The sequence below is a fragment of the Chelon labrosus genome, assembly GCF_963514085.1.
Source record: "Chelon labrosus genome assembly, chromosome: 9".
Lineage (NCBI taxonomy): Eukaryota > Metazoa > Chordata > Actinopteri > Mugiliformes > Mugilidae > Chelon > Chelon labrosus.
Genome location: NC_140359.1, coordinates 9,519,011 through 9,537,168, shown reverse-complemented (window position 1 = coordinate 9,537,168; position 18,158 = coordinate 9,519,011). Strand labels below are relative to the sequence as shown.

The 18,158-nt window shown below is 43.6% G+C and overlaps 3 protein-coding genes across 4 annotated transcripts; 1 reads left to right on the top strand and 2 right to left on the bottom strand.

The window, feature by feature from the left end:
- Window positions 1–610: 610 nt before the first annotated feature.
- Window positions 611–10,646, top strand: adamts13 (ADAM metallopeptidase with thrombospondin type 1 motif, 13). Its single transcript, XM_084551104.1, has 29 exons — window positions 611–1,201; window positions 1,487–1,553; window positions 1,736–1,869; window positions 2,073–2,156; window positions 2,397–2,521; window positions 2,623–2,769; window positions 3,230–3,364; window positions 3,522–3,672; window positions 3,786–3,890; window positions 3,991–4,142; window positions 4,242–4,305; window positions 4,640–4,766; window positions 4,862–5,010; window positions 5,102–5,222; window positions 5,427–5,507; window positions 5,605–5,786; window positions 5,877–6,033; window positions 6,337–6,466; window positions 6,566–6,745; window positions 6,905–7,103; window positions 7,182–7,284; window positions 7,882–8,011; window positions 8,180–8,356; window positions 8,437–8,641; window positions 8,907–9,261; window positions 9,341–9,484; window positions 9,571–9,750; window positions 10,188–10,363; window positions 10,486–10,646. Exons 1-29 carry the CDS (start codon window positions 1,124–1,126, stop codon window positions 10,639–10,641), a joined length of 4,194 nt encoding a protein of 1,397 aa, XP_084407230.1. The 5' UTR covers window positions 611–1,123; the 3' UTR covers window positions 10,642–10,646.
- Window positions 10,647–10,665: 19 nt separating this feature from the next.
- LOC311492731 (carnitine O-acetyltransferase-like) lies at window positions 10,666–16,124 on the bottom strand. 2 transcript variants are annotated; one of them, XM_084551105.1, is made up of 14 exons: window positions 15,916–16,123; window positions 14,500–14,769; window positions 14,116–14,234; window positions 13,666–13,719; window positions 13,412–13,577; window positions 13,098–13,272; window positions 12,822–13,000; window positions 12,636–12,736; window positions 12,427–12,546; window positions 12,219–12,341; window positions 11,896–12,031; window positions 11,744–11,806; window positions 11,513–11,650; window positions 10,666–11,402 (listed from the first exon to the last, which is right to left on the bottom strand). In XM_084551105.1, the coding sequence occupies exons 1-14, from the start codon at window positions 15,940–15,942 to the stop codon at window positions 11,187–11,189; spliced, it is 1,887 nt and encodes a 628-aa protein (XP_084407231.1). In that variant the 5' UTR covers window positions 15,943–16,123; the 3' UTR covers window positions 10,666–11,186. The 2 variants fall into 2 exon arrangements, with proteins under 2 accessions (XP_084407231.1, XP_084407232.1); XM_084551106.1 differs by lacking the exon at window positions 10,666–11,402 and having other exon boundaries at window positions 11,562–11,672; window positions 15,916–16,124.
- Window positions 16,125–16,836: 712 nt separating this feature from the next.
- LOC311493577 (immediate early response gene 5-like protein) lies at window positions 16,837–17,914 on the bottom strand. Its single transcript, XM_084552306.1, has one exon. The coding sequence runs from the start codon at window positions 17,782–17,784 to the stop codon at window positions 16,906–16,908; it is 879 nt and encodes a 292-aa protein (XP_084408432.1). The 5' UTR covers window positions 17,785–17,914; the 3' UTR covers window positions 16,837–16,905.
- Window positions 17,915–18,158: the final 244 nt, after the last annotated feature.

Here is an 18,158-nt window from a genome sequence, read left to right as displayed (position 1 = left end):
CACCCAGCTGTTAATTCAGACTGACAACAGGCAGATATCTGGTAGACTAATGGCAGATGGGGCTTGAATCCTAGGTTTATGGAGATAAACTATACCCCCTCAGGAGGAGAAATGGACGGAGAGGAACAGAAATAGGAGAAGGGGGTCAAACACTATTTTCAGGACGGTGTAACAACAGTTTAAAGTGTGGCTATTTCGGGACATTGTGTTACTTTCATTGCAAGAAGAATGTTTTTGCCTGTTAAGTTTTGATGTAGGATGAAATCTGAAGGGCCCGGATTTACTGTATTTGTATTATCAAAAGGTGTATGAAACGTTATGATAAAATTCAATTTACATTTCATATTATTTTTAAGACTAAACTAATGGCTGAATCTAGGGCAGCATCACTCATCCAGCCCACTTTAAACTGTAGAAGACCATAATTATAGTCACGACCCACAGAAAATCAATTATATCTTTAATTTTATTGTTTCCATTGTAAATTTCCCTTCAGGTAAGCAAATTGGCATCGGTTTTATGTCAGCCATGCTCATAAGGGATGCTATATTGTTACATTCTTGTGGAGGAGCTTGTGTTCCCTCCCAGTTGGCCTCAGTTCGTTCACAGGATCATGACTGCCCTCTAATGGCTGCAACAGGCAACGACGTGCACTGATAATAATAATTGCAGCAGAATTAATGTGGCTATGATTGCAGCTGTGGGTGGCCTAAATATAAATGTGTGAGGATCTAAAAGTGGATGATTGTTGCTAAATGACACATGGCAGCGGCCATCACCGACTCAGTCTCATCAGCAAAACATTTCGAATACGAAATGTCTTTACAGATTAGAAAAGTTTTGATTACTCACCGATGCAAGACAAGAAACGGCACAAATTAGTCATAGCACACCGTAAAAAGCCGGCCAATGAGAATCTGTCCCCTTGGTCCCAGGACTGACGAAAAAAAAGAAAAAAAAAACAGCAAATGACTAGTGACCCTCATCAACTTTGTCCCTACTGTTTACATAAACACATGTTACTCATACACTCTTGGCCGGGCCCTGTCCTGCCTGAGTAGGAGGAACACATATTGTCCTTGTGTTAAAGCAGAGCAGGTAGACTCACAGGAAGAAGGGAAACATGGTTTTTATGACTCTGCTCTGTCTGCTGCTACTGCTGCCTGGTTTCAGCGCTGTAATGAGTTCTCCATTCGACCAGGTAGGTGGAAAGCCGCGGGTGCACAGGGGCACTGTGGTTAGTAATTGCACTGCTCGGGACTTCTGCAAAGTACATTGAACCCTTAAACTTCAAACTGTTTATCATGTGAAAACCCACAACCCTGCAGAGAGTCATAATTTCGTTTTACTGGATGTACTTGATGATAGCAAACAAAAGTCTTCATATGTTTTTTTGTAGTTTCACCATTTCAGTTTAAATTTAGTTACATGAGTCTAAAGTTGTTGTTTCTAAAGGATCTGTCATTGCATTTGCTCCCTCTAAAAGCTTTTCCATCACTCCGCCAGTCAGAGAGACATAGTTTCCTATCCTGGTTCATCTCCTGACACTTCAGGTATGTGTATCGGCGTCAGTATGAAGACACAATAAAATGAAAAATGGTAATGGTGTAATGAAGTGCAACATGTACAGTAAAATACCATCTGACAGCACTTGTTCAACAGTTATAAAACAGCTGCTAAACACATAAGCAGGTCATCGGTGTGTGTCTATACCGTGTTCTCTCATTGCTCGCAGTAAGTGGGCGGCTGCGTAGGGCGGCTCTGATGCCCGATATCACCCATCTGGAACTGCTGGTGGTGGTAGGACCCGATGTCCAGCAAGTCCACAAGCAGGACACTGAAAGATACATCCTCACCAATCTCAACATCGTAAGTCTGGGCAAAAACAGCAGAGCAAATTATGGATGGATGTTGTTAAGTTTGGTACAGGAAGAAATCAATAATTCCGACATTGTGCAATGTATGTTGTAATGTTTCCACAATCAGCAGCTCGGGAGATCCATGCATACTATAGGCCCGTTACACTCTGAACACGACTCCAACTTGTATTCACTTCATTCATTTCCACCCAGGCCTCAGAGCTGCTGAGAGACATGACCCTGGGCGCCAACATGAGGGTGCACCTGGTCCGCATGATCATCCTGTCAGAGCCGGAGGTAAGTGGCTCCGTTTTACAATCCAAGCTTAAGTAAAAGTCATGTTCACAGATGAGCAGATTTTAGACGTAGATGTAGAGATTTCCTGCATACTTTCCAAGTCCTGTAGCACTTGTGTAAACATGTGTCACATTAAGTGTAACGTTAAATGTGTGCTACAGCAGAATGTGCTTAAATTTAGTTTCTTTTGGTCCTCTGTGCGGTGCCTTACCTCTCTCAGTTCTGTCTTCCTTCTTCTAGCCAGAGATCCAAATGTCTACCAACATCACCTCTTCTCTCAGAAGTGTGTGCGCCTGGGGCAGAAGGATTAACCCCTCCAATGACACAGACCCGCTACACGCTGATCTTTTGTTGTACATTACAAGGTATGTGAGCTGCAGATACCTGGTTCTTCTATAAGTACATGTTACATATATTTAATGGATGAAGGAACCATGTGTTACTTTATGCTTAATATCGTAAACAGGTATGACCTGGTGTTGCCTGATGGGAACAATCAGGTCAGGGGAGTAGCACAGCTGGGTGGGGCTTGCTCCAGTGAATGGAGCTGTGTGATCACAGAGGACACAGGCTTCGACCTGGGGATCACCATCGCTCATGAGCTGGGACACAGGTAAAACACAGTCAAACACTCCATCAGCAGTAGATTTACAGTGCCTCTAATATCTAGTTTGTGTACCATTTAAGCACTGCTCTGCTGCTATGTTCCAAAGTTGGTACTAATTATAGCGAAGGTAGAGACATCATTCATGGCTTAAATTAAATGCTTCTGTAACCCGAACAGCCTTTGACTCAGCAAGTTAGGTAAACATTCAAAATAATGAATTTGTCTACAGCCAGTGATGCAATTTAACATAAACAGAGACTAAATAACTTGTTCAGAAACTCATTAATGCCACTGTGGCCTTTATTTCTGCTGGGTTAAAAGGATATACTGAATGGATCGAATCACATTTAAATGTATAATGTATAATTATAATAATGAATCAAACAGCTCCATGGTTATAAAAACATCCTATTGATACAATTGTTACTACAGCAAATGTTAATGCTTTACCTTATGTTTACTCCAGTTTTGGAATTAACCACGACGGAGTGGGAAACACCTGCAGCAGGAGTGGGTTCATGATGGCCTCTGATGGCGGGTACAACAGTGTGGATTTGACCTGGTCCCCCTGCAGCAGACAGCAGCTGCTCACATTCTTCAGGTGGGGCAACCTGTTCAGAGCAGCTGTGCATGACAATGTCTCTCATTCATCACGCAGAACCGGCACAGTTGACAGGGCATTTCATTTAATCAGTAAGTCATATCTTAATGTGTTCACCCGATTACCTCTGGGTTTTCACATGTATTGGTGTTGCCAGTGAAGGGAAAGCTGAATGTGTAAAAGATCTGCCTGCAATGGAAGGCTCGCTACAAGACTGGAAGCCGGGGCTGTACTACGGTGTTGACGACCAGTGTCGTATAGCTTTTGGTAACACTGCAAGAGCCTGCTCCTTCACCAACCCTGACCTGGTATGTCACCTGTAATGTCAGCCTGATACCACTAGGTGGCACTTCACATCTTAAATATGCAATAATACCACATTTCCAGTCATGTTAACAATATTGGCCTCATTCTCCATCAGCCAGTCTGTCGTGTTCTGTCCTGTCACATCAGTCCTGATGATGACAGCTCCTGTAAACGCCTCCTGGTTCCACTACTTGATGGGACAGAGTGTGCTCCTAATCAGGTACTGCTGTAAATTTGGTGCAATCATCTTCCTAGAGTGCCATTATTTGAAAAAACACAACCTGTGTATATTATTCATGTGATGCAACCCTCTCTTGCAGTGGTGTCTAAAGGGGCGTTGTGTGTCTCTAGATGATCTCAGCTCTTCCGTTGTGGTTCATGGCTCCTGGTCGAGCTGGTCTGAGTTTTCTTCCTGCTCACGGACATGTGGTGGGGGAATCACACTCCGTACGAGGCAATGCAACAACCCGAGGTAACAAATTTGAAACCTGACGCGAGCACCTGTCAGCGCTGAGTTGTTTCCTGACAACATTTGTGATTTTGTGAAATCTGTGTCATGTTTAATTTTCAGACCTGCTTTTGGAGGAAAAGACTGTGAGGGTCCAGATATTGAGGCTGAACTTTGTCACCAGAGGGTGAGTTCTTACTGGTGTGTGTTTACAGTAGGCCTCTGTACAGTACTGTAGGTAAATATTATTGACTCAGTGGAGTCAATACACCCGGATTCATCCCAGTTTGAGTGATTTTTTTGTTAGCAGTTCAGTGCCAGAGCTCCCATAAGAAGCCAGAACAGAAGCACTGATCCAATGAGAAGGAAAGAAGCACAATTGTATCGTGGTCTAACTTAAAATTCACTTAACTCCTCTAAATGTCTCCACTGCAGTTTGAGGTCATTGTGCAAACCTGTCAGGAATGTATTCAGACCTAATCAACAAGCCATAAAGTTTTGTTTGTTTGTTTGTTTTTCAGCCTTGTGAGCACTCCCAGCTGGATTTCATGACAGAGCAGTGTTCCCAGACAGATGTCCATCCTCTCTATCTGCTACCAAATACTGCCTCCTTCTACACCTGGATCCCTGCTCTGGGCTTTGCAAAAGGTGGGTGTAAAGATTGTTTTTCCCATGTAAAAGAACAAACCCCATATCTCTAGCACAGGCAGAGAATGTTTTCTTGTCTTTAAAAACCAAAACAGGGGATGAGCAGTGCCGGTACATGTGCCAGTCCCAAGGAGAAAACTTTATCGTGAGCCGCGGTTCTCAGTTTGTGGACGGCACTCGCTGCGAGTCAGACAGCCCGCCTCCCTTCGGCATCACGGCTGCTTGTCTGAGAGGCAGATGCCAGGTAGAGATGGCTGAACGAGACTGCACATGCCCGGCGCGCAGATACCATCTTTCCCACTTTAATTTGAGCTCAATGTTTTGTCTCTGATCAGCTGTTTGGCTGTGACGGTGTTCTGCACTCTGGGAAAGTGAGGGATGTGTGTGGGGCGTGCGGCGGAGATGGATCCTCCTGCAGTTTGACATCTAATTCCTACACTGGTGGTCAGGCCAGAGGTATCTGTCGAACACCAAGCCATTTATTAAGCAAGAGTGCACAGCTTCTTAAATGTGATCATTTGCAGCTTTTCTCGGTCTTATAAGACAGTTAATTCAATACCTTTGGGCTGTTGAAATAAATAAAACAGCTTAATTAACAAAACTGCAGCCCTGAGACCTCTACAGTCCTACATGTGTTATAATTCAGGCTTTCTGTTTCAGAATACACCACCTTTCTCTCTCTGCCAGTGAATGCCACACAGGTTCATATCGTGAACAGGGCACCTCTCTTCACTCATATGGGTGAGTGGCATCACAGCACAAGGGATTTACATTTCTAAAGCAAAACATTATCAGTACTTAGACTAACTGGAGTTGTTCTTGGTCTTTACACCCACAGCTTTAATGATTGGAGATCAGTACGTTGTGTCCGGAATGGGCAGCATGGCTCTGAACATGACCCACCCATCCCCGCTGGATGAGAACCGCATAGAGTACCACCTCCACCTGACCCCTGACCTCTTACCTGAGAGGGAGGAGCTTCTACTGCCCGGACCGCTGCAAAAAGAGATAAACATACAGGTGAGAATACAACAGAAAAAATGAATGACATGGTAAAAGTACAAATGCATCTGGCATCTATATACAGCAAAAAAATTATTCTGATTGCAGATATATCGCAAATATGGAAAAGAATATGGAGAGAAAACAAATCCAAACATTAGCTACCAGTTCTATGTCCCTACCAGAAACAGTGACTTGTCAGACAACAAACCTAAAGGCAAATGGGCCATCGTCACAACACCCTGCTCTGTCACTTGTGGATCAGGTAAGTATATGTTGGCAGATGTAATTAAAAATGTACTTATTGGACATTTTAGTGCTGGTTTTCCTGTTAAAGGTTTTTAGAAATGTAATCCCAGATAAGTGTGGTAAGTCTGTGGTAATTCTGACATTTTTTATTCCATCCTTACAGCAGTTGTTCATTGTGTAGATGTTCTCCAGGGTTTTAATTTGTAGATTAAAACCTTGTGAATCTCTTCTGCTGCTTAAAACCAGTCATTTTTTTTTCTCTTTTACAGTATTGCAGTTAAATCTCATAATCTTTCTTCTCTCTCTTCGCTCTTATTAGGTGTACAGAGGCAGCAGTATGTCTGCATAGATGGAGATATCAACGCTCATTTGGAGGAGCACAACTGTGAAACACCTCCTCCCACCGTAGCACTCCACACAACCTGTCAGCTCTCACCCTGTCCCCCCAGGTTAGGCCTGTCCTCAGCCTTGTTTTTGTCTCCTTTATGCTGACATACACATTTGGCTCAGCACAGATGAGTATGAATGAATAATTTAGTATTTTACAGGTGGGATGCAGGCACGTTTGGGCCTTGTAGTGCCTCGTGTGGTGGGGGAGAGAGGGTGCGTCCTGTGAGATGTATCCAAAATCTTGGATCAAATGTGGTAAAGGTTCCAGACTCTGAATGCTCACCTGATGCTGCTCCTCACACTGTTGAAAAATGCAACCTGCAACACTGTCCAGCCAGGTATACAGTCTACACTGCATTGTAAATCATTACGTGGCCAGGTACTTATTAAATACTTAAAATAAATGGTCCTATGAGCACATAATAAGAAGGACCTTTGGTGTTGTTCAACTGCCTGAAATTGTTTTTATGTGAAAGCCCACTTATGTGTGTTCACAGATGGCATGTGTCAGAGCCAGGGGATTGTTCAGCAGTGTGTGGGCCAGGCGAAGCGAAACGTGTCGTGTCATGTGTCCGGCCAGAGTATGGTCAGGATGTTGATGTGGATCAAAGCTTTTGCTCAAAGCAGATCAAACCACCTGAATCCGTGCCCTGTGTGGTTGACGTCTGTCCCATCGGGTGGGAATCTAAGGGAGAGGTAAATTGGTAAATAAATAAAATCTCACCGTCACATCAGAACATCAAGCTCGCCTAAAACATTGTCTTTCTTCATCAGGAACAGCCCGTTCTGAAGTCTGGTTTGTTACCGCGCTCTAGACAAGCCCCCGTCTATGTGTGGAGCCCTGTTATCGGCCAGTGTTCCAAGACCTGTGGAAATGGTAAAAATATATACAGTACATACAGCATACAGTAAACACTGATCAGGCATAACATTATGACCACCTTCTTAATATTGTGTAGGTCTCCCTTGTGCCTCCACAACAGTTCTAACTTATCAGAGAATGGACATGGTCCTTCTGAGGGTGTCCTGTGGTGTCTGGCAACAGAATGTTGTTAGTGGGGGCCTTTGGGTCCTATGGGTTGAGGGGAGGGGCCTCTGTGGATCATCCAACAGATACTTGATCAGTTTGGGATCGAGTGAATTTGGAAGCCAGGTCAACACCTTGTGCTGTTCTTCATGTTTTTTTTAGTTGTTCCTAAACCGTTTTTGTGTGTGTGTCTGTGTCAGGCTGCATCCTGCTGGGGATGGTTGATGCCTAGTCTAGTCTAGGTGGGTGGTACAGTAACATCCACACGAATGCCAGGTTTAAAAGTTTCCCAGCAGAATGCTGAATTGTCACAAGATGGTCAATGATATTTACTTCACTTGTCAGCGGTTTTAATGTTGTGGCTGATCAGTGTAAATAGTTCTTCACTGTGATACAACACATTTTTCCCAGTATAACATCTCAAAGCCCACTGCTTGTGTACTGTAGGAACCTTGCAGGTGTGGTTTTCTTGTGTGGACCACCAGACCAGACTGGGTGTGCCTGACTTCCACTGTGACGCTTCCACCAAACCTTACCCACAGTCTGAGATATGCAGCCCTTCCTCCTGCCCTCCTGTGTGAGAGACAATATTTAACATGCATATAGGATGCAGGATTTTTTGCATAAATGCTACGCCTTATTTCTACATGTCTGTGCCCAGCATTAAAGCTATTATATGTGTATATTTAAAGCAACAGTTTAAAATAAGGATTCAAAATGACAGTAGTATTTTTATAACCACCAGGTGGCACTCTAAGCAAGGGGTCTGCAGTGTAACTTGTGGAGGAGGGGTGGCCAACAGGGTGCTGTACTGTGCTCGAGAAGCTGAAGGGGAGGAGGAGGTTTTGGAGGATTCAGAGTGTACAGACCTTCCCAAACCCACAGCAGTGGTTTCATGTAACACTCACAGCTGTCCAGCAAGGTAACACACACACAAACACACACACGTCTGATCCATATTCGTGCAAAGCCAAAAATCATCTCACCACTGTCACTGTCCAGATGGAAGGTACTCAGTGCGTCGCCCTGCTCTGTGTCCTGTGACCTGGGTGTAGCTCAGAGGACCGTGTCTTGCGTTCAGTTTCACCACGGCAAGGAGAGCGTGGTGCCCGAGGACAGCTGCCATGCGGCTGTCAAACCAGCCACCACGGTGCCCTGCCTGGTGCAAGTCTGCACCTTCAGGTGGGAAGTGAAGCCATGGAGTCAGGTACATTTCAAAGGACGAAGAAAAGACCAGATTATAAAGATCCGATTAGAATGGATCACTGATTTATTGATTAACCAACAGATAAAAAATTTTGTCCAGAGACACGTTAAGTCTTTAACCTCCTGGAAGAATGAAAAGACCTACATTGTTTTGCCACGTTCCATTACTTGAATACTGATTACTGTGTGATACATTATATCTGTTTATAACTGATGTTACTGAGTCAGTGAACCATCCTTACTCACCGTGTCGTGTTGCTCTTCAGTGTTCAGTGCCCTGTGGATACGGGATCCAGTCCAGAGCTGTGTCCTGCATGGGTCCCTCTAAGCCAGAGCCCCTCAGCCCCCTGTTTTGCATGCACATGCCCAAACCAATCACCATCCAGGGCTGCTACATGGGCAGCTGCAGAGACGTACTGCCCACATCAATTGTGGCCCCTGATACTGCCACTACAATGCATACTGCCAAGAAGGTTGACCTCACAGAGAGACCTCACCCGTCTCCCACTCTGACCCATGAAGATACACCGCGGCGACGCAAGGGCCATCTTCCTCCGAATTCAACAGAGGCCATCACCATCCCTCAAACCGCCACAACAATGTCCCCAACCCCTAAACCCAGTTAGTATACTAACAATTTGAGGGCTTAGTGGCAAATGAAGGCAGAGCATAACTACAACAACAGTGTGCTCTTTTCCAGGTGCCTGTGGACAGCTACTCCTGGAGGAGTCAGGCACGGTGGATTTGAAAGATGTTTCCCGCCGTTGCACAGTATCCATAGGTCGACCCCTCGATGAGGTCGTTCACATTAAAGTGATATCTAGCTCCTTGGACTGCAGGAAAAGTAAGTTTTATTAGAAACGTGGATGCCGCTTTTTCCTTTGCAGTGACTATTACAGCAAAATAAATGTGTGTAATGTGTTGTTACAGAGGAGTACGTGGTATTCTTTGACCGACTGGCACTCGTGAGGAGGTGCGCGCAGTTAGCAAGTAGTGAACTGACCACCAGAACCAACGTCCTGCTGGTGCGTCAGAATCTGCTCACTCCTGGGAACGGGGTAGTCTTTACCTACACTTCACAGAAAAACACGAAGAGGAGCCACCGTCAGGGTAAGATGGAATGATACCTTTAAGGTCCGAAATGTATGCAAAGGTAAGGATGATGATCAGTGAAGGATGCTTCACTTGCAGTTTGAATGGATGCAGCTACAATTGATTTGAACCCCATGTTTGGAGCCTAAGGGGTTGAAAATTTACCTGTGAAAGCTTGCACAGTCAAACGAAATCAGACATGAAAGCCCTGCAAAAAATACAGCGAAGATGAAAACGTGTTTTGTTGCTACAGGTTGGCATTTTTTTTCCAGATTTTCATCTTGTGTTGCATAGCATAACAGAATATCATAGAACTGAATCAGCAGCTGACACAGTCTCACAGCTTCCACCATTCTCGGCTTCTTTGCAGTTGCATCTGCACTGGACAGCATACGAGTGTACAGGTGATATTTATGTGCACCAAAGATTAAATACACCTCATATTTGCCTCACAGGCTGCGACATTCAGCTATTTTCGCCGAGTGGTGTCTTTGAGAATCCAGTAACGTCCAGCACTAACCACACCTGTCGAGTGCTCATCAACGCCCCTCCCTCAGTGAAGATCAGAATCCAAGCTCTACACATAGGATTAGTATTCAACGCCACCAACTCCCAGTCTACATACATTATGGTGAATACAAGCTTTTGAACACACGTTGTTGTTTCAATATGCTACATTCTTAATAGGAAAAAAAAAAAACCACAATGTGATAACGCCTGCAGTGTTCTTGTTCTTGTGTGTTTCTTGTTCAGATCCAGGATATGGATGTCTTAAAGACCAATGTGTTTAAAGGCCAGCAGCTGTTTCACTGGCACTCCTCTGGAAATATGGCCGAGGTGGAATTTCATGGAGACTACTTGCATTCCAAAGGGAGCTTCAGGGCTGAATACTCCTTTATGCGTCTCTGATGCTAGATATTAACTATTCTCAGGAGGTTTCGATCGATTTATAGGTTTAACATTTCTTTAGTTTACAATACCTTTTTGTAACAGTAATTGACTTCAAAGCTGCTGAGCACAAAATCTCAAGCAAGATCTTTTTGTCAAATGGATTCAAGTGCCATTTCTTTTGACTGTAAATAAACCATAACCATACCAAAGCACTCAAAATCTTTAAGTCAAATGAGAACATTCCTTTTAAAACCTGCACCATGAACCCTTTAAGTATAAATAAAGTTATAACAATTTGCAGATTACTCCCATTTAAAAACCATATACATATAACGGAATATTAAAATAGAAATTCCATCACGGAGAACTGCTTCTTGTCTTAAAGACAGTGCAATGACAGTTACACATTACATTTCCCACAATCCCATTGGTAACAGGTTTAGCCTTAGCTTTAACACACTCAGTACATTGTGCGTCTATGCCAGAGTGGCGTTCTGCCAACGACTCCAGCACCGGTTCAGTTCCAGCTCCCACACAACAGCAAGCCAGCCTCCTACATGGGATCACTGCTTGGCCGTAGCCGTGTCTTCCAGGAGAGCTCTCATGTCTAACAGTGCTTCCTCTACAGCTTGGGCAAACTTGGCAGCGTTTGTCTCCTCACAGCTGTTGAAGGCTGTGATGGCGATGTTGATGTGCTCATCCATGGGATTGTAGCACACTCCATAGCCATCTGGCACCATTGGACCAAAGCACATCACACAGTCTGTCTTAGAGCCAACCTGGACACAGAGACCAGAGAGATGAGGGCAAATACGCAAGTAAACAAATATGACGACAAATTATAATTTGCTCTGAAACAACAGAGTTGGTTTTCTAGATGCAAATGTACCTGGCTGGTGGAGAGATTATAATGATGAGCAACGGCAAAAGAGGTATCCATGAATATCTCCGGCATCGAGGTCAGATCTTCGATACCCTGTATCTTCAGGCCGAGGAGGTGCCTGTCTATGGATTGTCCATGAATTGCCTGAAAAACAAAGAATTTAAAACTGAGACTCAACAGATGAAAAAAAAAATAAAAAATACCATTTTATTTTAATGGATGAACTCCAGCTCTCACATCATATGTGTTTTCCTTATGCGTCTGAACAGCCTCCTGCAGCAACGTCAACCTCTCTGTGTCCTGTTGGGAACAATTACGGCTCAGTTGGACATTTTACATGTTGTACGCTGCGCATTTTTTATTGTGGAACACTGGCGGTTTATCTGTACCTGTTTAGCTGGGTCCTGCATGGCCTGGACAAACTGAAACGACTGTACGGTGGTTGCACGGATCGCGTCTGTTCGTCCATATTTAAACATTCTTAACGATGCGCTCTCATAGGTAGAGCAGCAAGTATTATACATCCTAGAATTCAAACACAAACAAACACACTCTGAATGTAGATAGAAGATTAAAAAATGCCAATGCGATCTACTGTACGTTACAATTATAGATAAACTCTAAACACTGTGGATCAACACCAGACAGACCAAAATTACTCATCCAGTAGCCAGGCCGCTTGCAGAATTCACAAGAAGAAAGGATTTCTTACCTGAAGTAGGCAAGCTGAAGAGCCATTTGTACAAAGGCATCCGGACTCAGCTTATGTTGCTTAGGCACATTTTTCCCATAATGAGAAAACAGAAGCACCTTTACATCCAAGTCTTGTACCATTCTAACAAAACGAAGAAAATAAGGAGTTAAACAAAATGGCTGCCGTCAAGTTGAACTAATAATAATCACAAATGCACTGTACGTACATGTTCATATTTTGTTTGGCTTTCTCAATGTCTCTCTTGACCTCAGGGGTAATGTTAAATCGCAGTTTCTGAGGCATGTTCAAGGGAACCATGGGAGAGCGAACTATTTCAGTCCTCTGCCTGTTGACGAAATGTGAACTGCTGAGTCAATCTGGGTTCATTTAAAAAAACAGGAAAAAACATTCATCCAAAAACGTAAAGAAACCTACATGTATTTAACAACGTGATCGATGAGAAACACAATGGGCGGACCCTCAGCAGGCGCATGTTCATACACCAGTCCGCATGTACCGTCTTCTCCAACAATGAACTGAGGACGATTTGACAGTACCGTCAAATTCTCAGTCATTTCCAAAGTCACATTGATTATTTTAAATCGTTTCTTTCAAACTGACCTGTAGCGTCTTGTCAAACCAACGGTTGCCACTGTTCCAGCGAGCTCCTCCTCCGTGCAGCATCTGAGCGGCCACGCGGCTCAGATAGAGCTCATCTGACACCCGCGGCATGGGAGCATCCAGACAAACTGTGAAGATGCTTTTCTGGATTGCACGGACTGACTCCTTGTTTGTCTTATCTGAGAAAAAAAAAAATATTTTTACACTCAAGTATGCTCTTTCTAACTATAGAATACAACTAGCTGTCACTGAGGTTTTGTCCTCTCCTCTTCTCACCCTTAATCAGGTTGTTATAGGCCTTTCCCCAGGTGTTGCGGTGCTGTGATGTGAGGATGCCAACCGGTTCCTTGTTAGTCTGCAAAGAGGAGTTCCAGATCTTCTCCAACTGCATGTAAATCTGATCTACTGTTAGAGGGGTGCCATCGCTGTTGTACACATCCAACACAAAGAACTGCAGGAGAAAGAAGGGTTCATTTAGATTCTGCAGATTTTTTTTGCCATTTTACAAATGATAATGCCACTATAAAATTAGCAGCTATTGAAATGTCTAGCTGAAATGTTCATAAGTACTAAAAGGCCATGTAGGTTACCTGGAAGTTGTGGACGACAGTGATGTGAGTGGGGGGTGTTTTCCCAATGGCATGATTTACAACAGTGTCTCTCTTTGGTCCGGGGATACGACAGGAGGACAGGATCTGGTAATACTGGTCCATACACAGTGGTTTTCCACTCAGATACTCTACGGGCAGAGTATCACTATGACACAGTGAGATTTGTGCAGTTTAGTAAACCAACATCAGTACTGAGCTCTCTATTATACAACAGTACCATGTTTGAAACTTACTTGTCAATCATCTTTTTAAAGTCCAAAACTCCTGCGATTAGCCTCGCAGCAAATCTGCAGAGATGAAACCATGATGTTACTGACATATAGCACACATATATATTATTGTGCATTATAACCCTATGGGGCCACAATGTTCACTGCATATCCAGTGGGTCACAGTAGCCAAAAACAGCTGAGCAATGGTATGGAGTGGCTTTAAATAGCCAGGGAAGACTGTGCAAAGGTCAGACTGAAACTCCAGCTTCGTATGAGCTTGTTTATACTGTACTTCAACACAAACTAAATCACTTTAGGAAACAGCTTTATGACTGCGCTTATACCCAGACAATTATAACAGAGGTTGCTGGACGTCAGGAAATGTACATCATCATTAGAAGTGCCAGCTCCTCTTTTATGTGATTGGAGAGACTTGTTTCGTAAGATAAGCAGTTTGTCTTTGTTTCTCACCTCATCTGTCCTTGGCGATCGTGAAAGTGCATCCGGGGGAGGACAACTCCGGGGCTGGTGTAAACTGCCACGGGCATACGGCAGTCTAGATAGGCTGACTGCATCCACCATTCTGATAGCTATATAAACACAGCAGCAGTCAACCAGCATGATACATATTAGGATACACTACTCCATATAGTTCACATCCAGGTTACTTCCTGGCCCATGATATAGAGCTCAGTCCAAATTAAAACTCTGCATCTGATTACAAAAATGCCTCAAAGGGACCTAACAGCGAGTGGATCACAGTTATTTAATCAAGGCACTTTCAACATTACTATCAAAGACCATTTTTACGCTCAGTGTGTTCACCCAGCTAAATAAAAGCAAAAGAACATCTACCCAGTTATCTGTCTTGCGTGCTCGTCGTTCCAGTTCTTTCTGAAGCCGTTGTCCCACACCACCAGTGAGGAACTCCTGAACTAGCTCCCGGGTATAATCCAGCTCCTCCTGGCTGACGATGGGCTCCAGAGCAGCTAGGTAGCGCTCACATGTTTGCTTCAAGGGTGGCACAGGAAGCTTAGGCAAACCCTCCTGGTTGACCAGGGTCCTTTCAGGGATCTGTGTCACCGGTCTGACCAGGCGACATTGCTTTGCAATACCTGGCCGCAGCTGTAGAACATGAACCAGTTAAGTAGTAGTTAACTCCACCATTACAGATTACATGGGCAAAAAATATTACCTAAACGTAGAAAGTATCCAAACCGATCAGCTGTGATCAAATATTGCAACTGACAACATGAGTATTTGAAACGTTACACTGATTATTAAGCGTAATTACTGACATTTGAGCCTACGGATAACTATTTAAGTTAGATAGACCAAGATTTAAGATGACTACTGATGTGGCTGACCTCCCAAATCTTAGGTGTCAACATGTTGTTATGTGTATGCCTTCAAAGACTGCAGAATTAAATGACTATTCATGACGGATTCAGCGTGTGAACATTTCCACTGATACACAGGTATATACTTTACAGTGGGACAATTTGGTCTATGAAAACTGACACCAAAACAAGGGAAGGAAGCATTTGCAGTATTTGTTTGGACCCACTGCTGCAGGCTCTGCCAGCTTATAAATAGACGGTTGACACAGCTGAGCCTGGGAGATGGCAACTAAAACAAGCATACCTAAAATAACATACCCTCTGCTAGTTACCAACATTAAGTCATTTAAAGACGATAAGCAAAAATGTAAAAACAAAACGACTGCAAAAAAATGGTAGCCAATAAATTTCACATTAACAGACAAGTTTTCGTAGTGTAAAGCCAACGGGAATCAAATATTGAACTTCCGGTTGGTTTCGTCAAAATAAAACGATTATAACCACCGTTAGTTGTGGAGTTGTTGCACTGTTATCGTTACAGAATGTGATAAAGATAATATAAAAACAAATATAATACTAAGGGTGGATTCTGTCTAGACTATAACTGCTTTTATATTCTGTTTCCGGTGTCCTTTTAGCAACACACGCATTAAGCTAACCTTAAGTTATGCTATCGGCTAAACAATATGCAAAATGTCACATTGACGAGATGCTAAAAACGCTCCAATTTAAACGTCCGCCACAACTGCATGCGTATGTATAGCAAGCATCGGCGAAACATCCGCTGAGTTATATTTTAACCTTATTTGTCACATTGTTGCTGTCCCGTACCGCGCCCCACCCCCTTCACAGTGATGCCGTAACACCAGCGTTACTGCGTTTGTTATTACGCACTTAAAATGTATGCAAAAAAAAGACCCAACACACTCACCACGGTTCTGACAAAAACACCCAGCATCTTGTCAGACAGACGCGCTAAAGTCTTTGACTGTCCCGGGAATATAGATGGGAAATGCTAGGGAAGTCATGTCTCAAGGACAAGCACTGTCTGTTCTCAGTTGGCTGTGTCCGCCCCCCCTCGGATCCAGCGAGCAAAGACAAGTGCCAACACTCCCCTAAAAGTCCTGTTTTTTAAGTGGAGTCTGGTACATAAGAGACTCCTGTTTCTATAAGAAACCCTTTACGTGAAATCTTGCACCACAAAACCTTGCTCATCAATTTATTTGAAGAAATAAGTCAGTTATTGATTGAGCCATTAATAAACAAACGTATCTTTTAATTTTTGTCATAAGAGTTATTATAGTTAGTCCCTATATTCTAAAATATTTAATAATAATGTGAAAAATACAAGGTCACTAAACCCTATAGATATAGGCTGTAACTTAAACACACTTTCATACACAATATATTTAGAGAAACAAGTCGTGTGATCAGGAGCAGAAGCTTCAATGTAAAGCCAATACATCGGTGTTTTTTAAATGATGTTAGTTTTTATTGATTAATCAAAGCAGGCCCTGATATAAATAATACATTACAGAATGATATTCTGTGGCGCTGGTGCATGATCTGTACAGTCCGTCACTGGCCACGTGGTGGTGCTCGTCCAACATCCTTCCAGAGAAACAGAGTTGACTAATTTCTTCAGGAAATAGGCTACAAACCAAATGCAGACTCCAGTACCCCCCAAAAAACGATTACCGAGAACATACAATGAACTTATACTGTGTGAAGAAATTATATTAATTGCCACGAGAAATGTCAATGTGCAAATGTAATCGGAAACCGACTGACTGCTCCATATAATCACATTTCAACAATATTTCTCAGTAACAGAGCAAAGAGAGAGAAAGAATTGCAGTCGTGTCATGGTTTATTTGAAAGCAACAAAATAAAACGATACAAAGATAAACAATCATACAAATCAAAATGCTTCGATTGCTCTGGTCCAACCGCTGCCTGTTAACAGTGTATGTTTTAAACAAATTGTTTGAGCGGCGAATATTTGCTCAAGGTCCGTCTGCTGCCAACTCACAAACTCAGATAGTCCACCTGAACCCAGCACTGAGATCAGGTTGGAGATGTTCGTGCTGTCCAACTGTTCCGAGTCTGAGTAAGAATCATCATCACTCCGCATCCTTTTACATGGCACCGGCCAAAAGTCTGGCAAATAAAACTCTGGATCAACAATGTGATAACTTGTGTCCATCTTTCGCTTTTTAGTGTAGCACTGCGCGCCCTGCGGCTGTTTAGGCTGCGCGCAACAGTCTGAGTGGAAGTATCCATTCGTGACAGTAGTCACCACATGGGTGTCCAAGTCCAAGACAGTCTTTTGGTTGGCTTGTGTGTTTAGGATAGGTAACTCCCAGGAGGACTTGTCGGCACAGCTCCAACAGGCTTCCGAAACCATGAGGTTAGAGTCACTTGGTAAAACCATTGCGCAGGCAGATGCGTCTTGGTGCGCCACCTCTGCAGGCTGGCCGTTGGGCTGGTGCGCTCCGCAGTGCCAAGTGTCGGACTCAACCCCACTAAAGTTGCAGTAGAAGTCATCAGCCAACTCCGTAAAGCTCCCGGTCAATTCAAGATAGTCTTGCCTTTCGTGGACTGCCGCTACATCCTCATAGGGATGCGTCCTCTGCGTCTGCGACAAGTTTTTGCTCATATAAAACTGCCTGGCGTTTCTCAGTACGTACGTTACCAGTAAGTTCTTGTGGAGCTTGATGCCTCCTCTCTGCGTCCTGGAGCTTTGGATTTTCCTCAAAGAAATGGAGATCAGATTCTGTGCGTCAAATGCACACTCCATCCTCAAGCGGGCCACCCGTTCTTTCCTCTCAGTCTCTCAAATCGTTTGCTTCCGAACCGGAGAAATATGTATGTCTTTAGTTGAGATTCCTACTGGATTCGTGTAGACTGTGTCCATAGCGCTCCATGTCTTCCCAGTAAGGGCATGGATTTGCAACTCTCATCTTTCCTTGCCACGCCCTCACATAGACATTGTCCAATGGGAGGGAGGCGGTGCTTCTGTTATACGCAAATATCACTACTCGGCTCATTCAAAATGCACGTAGGAGCGAGCATGCTGCATTTCACTAAATGTGTTCTGATCTTTTTAAATCTCAGTGCAGACAAAAATCATTAGACTTTATTGTCCATGTAGAATAGAACCGGATAGAAAGT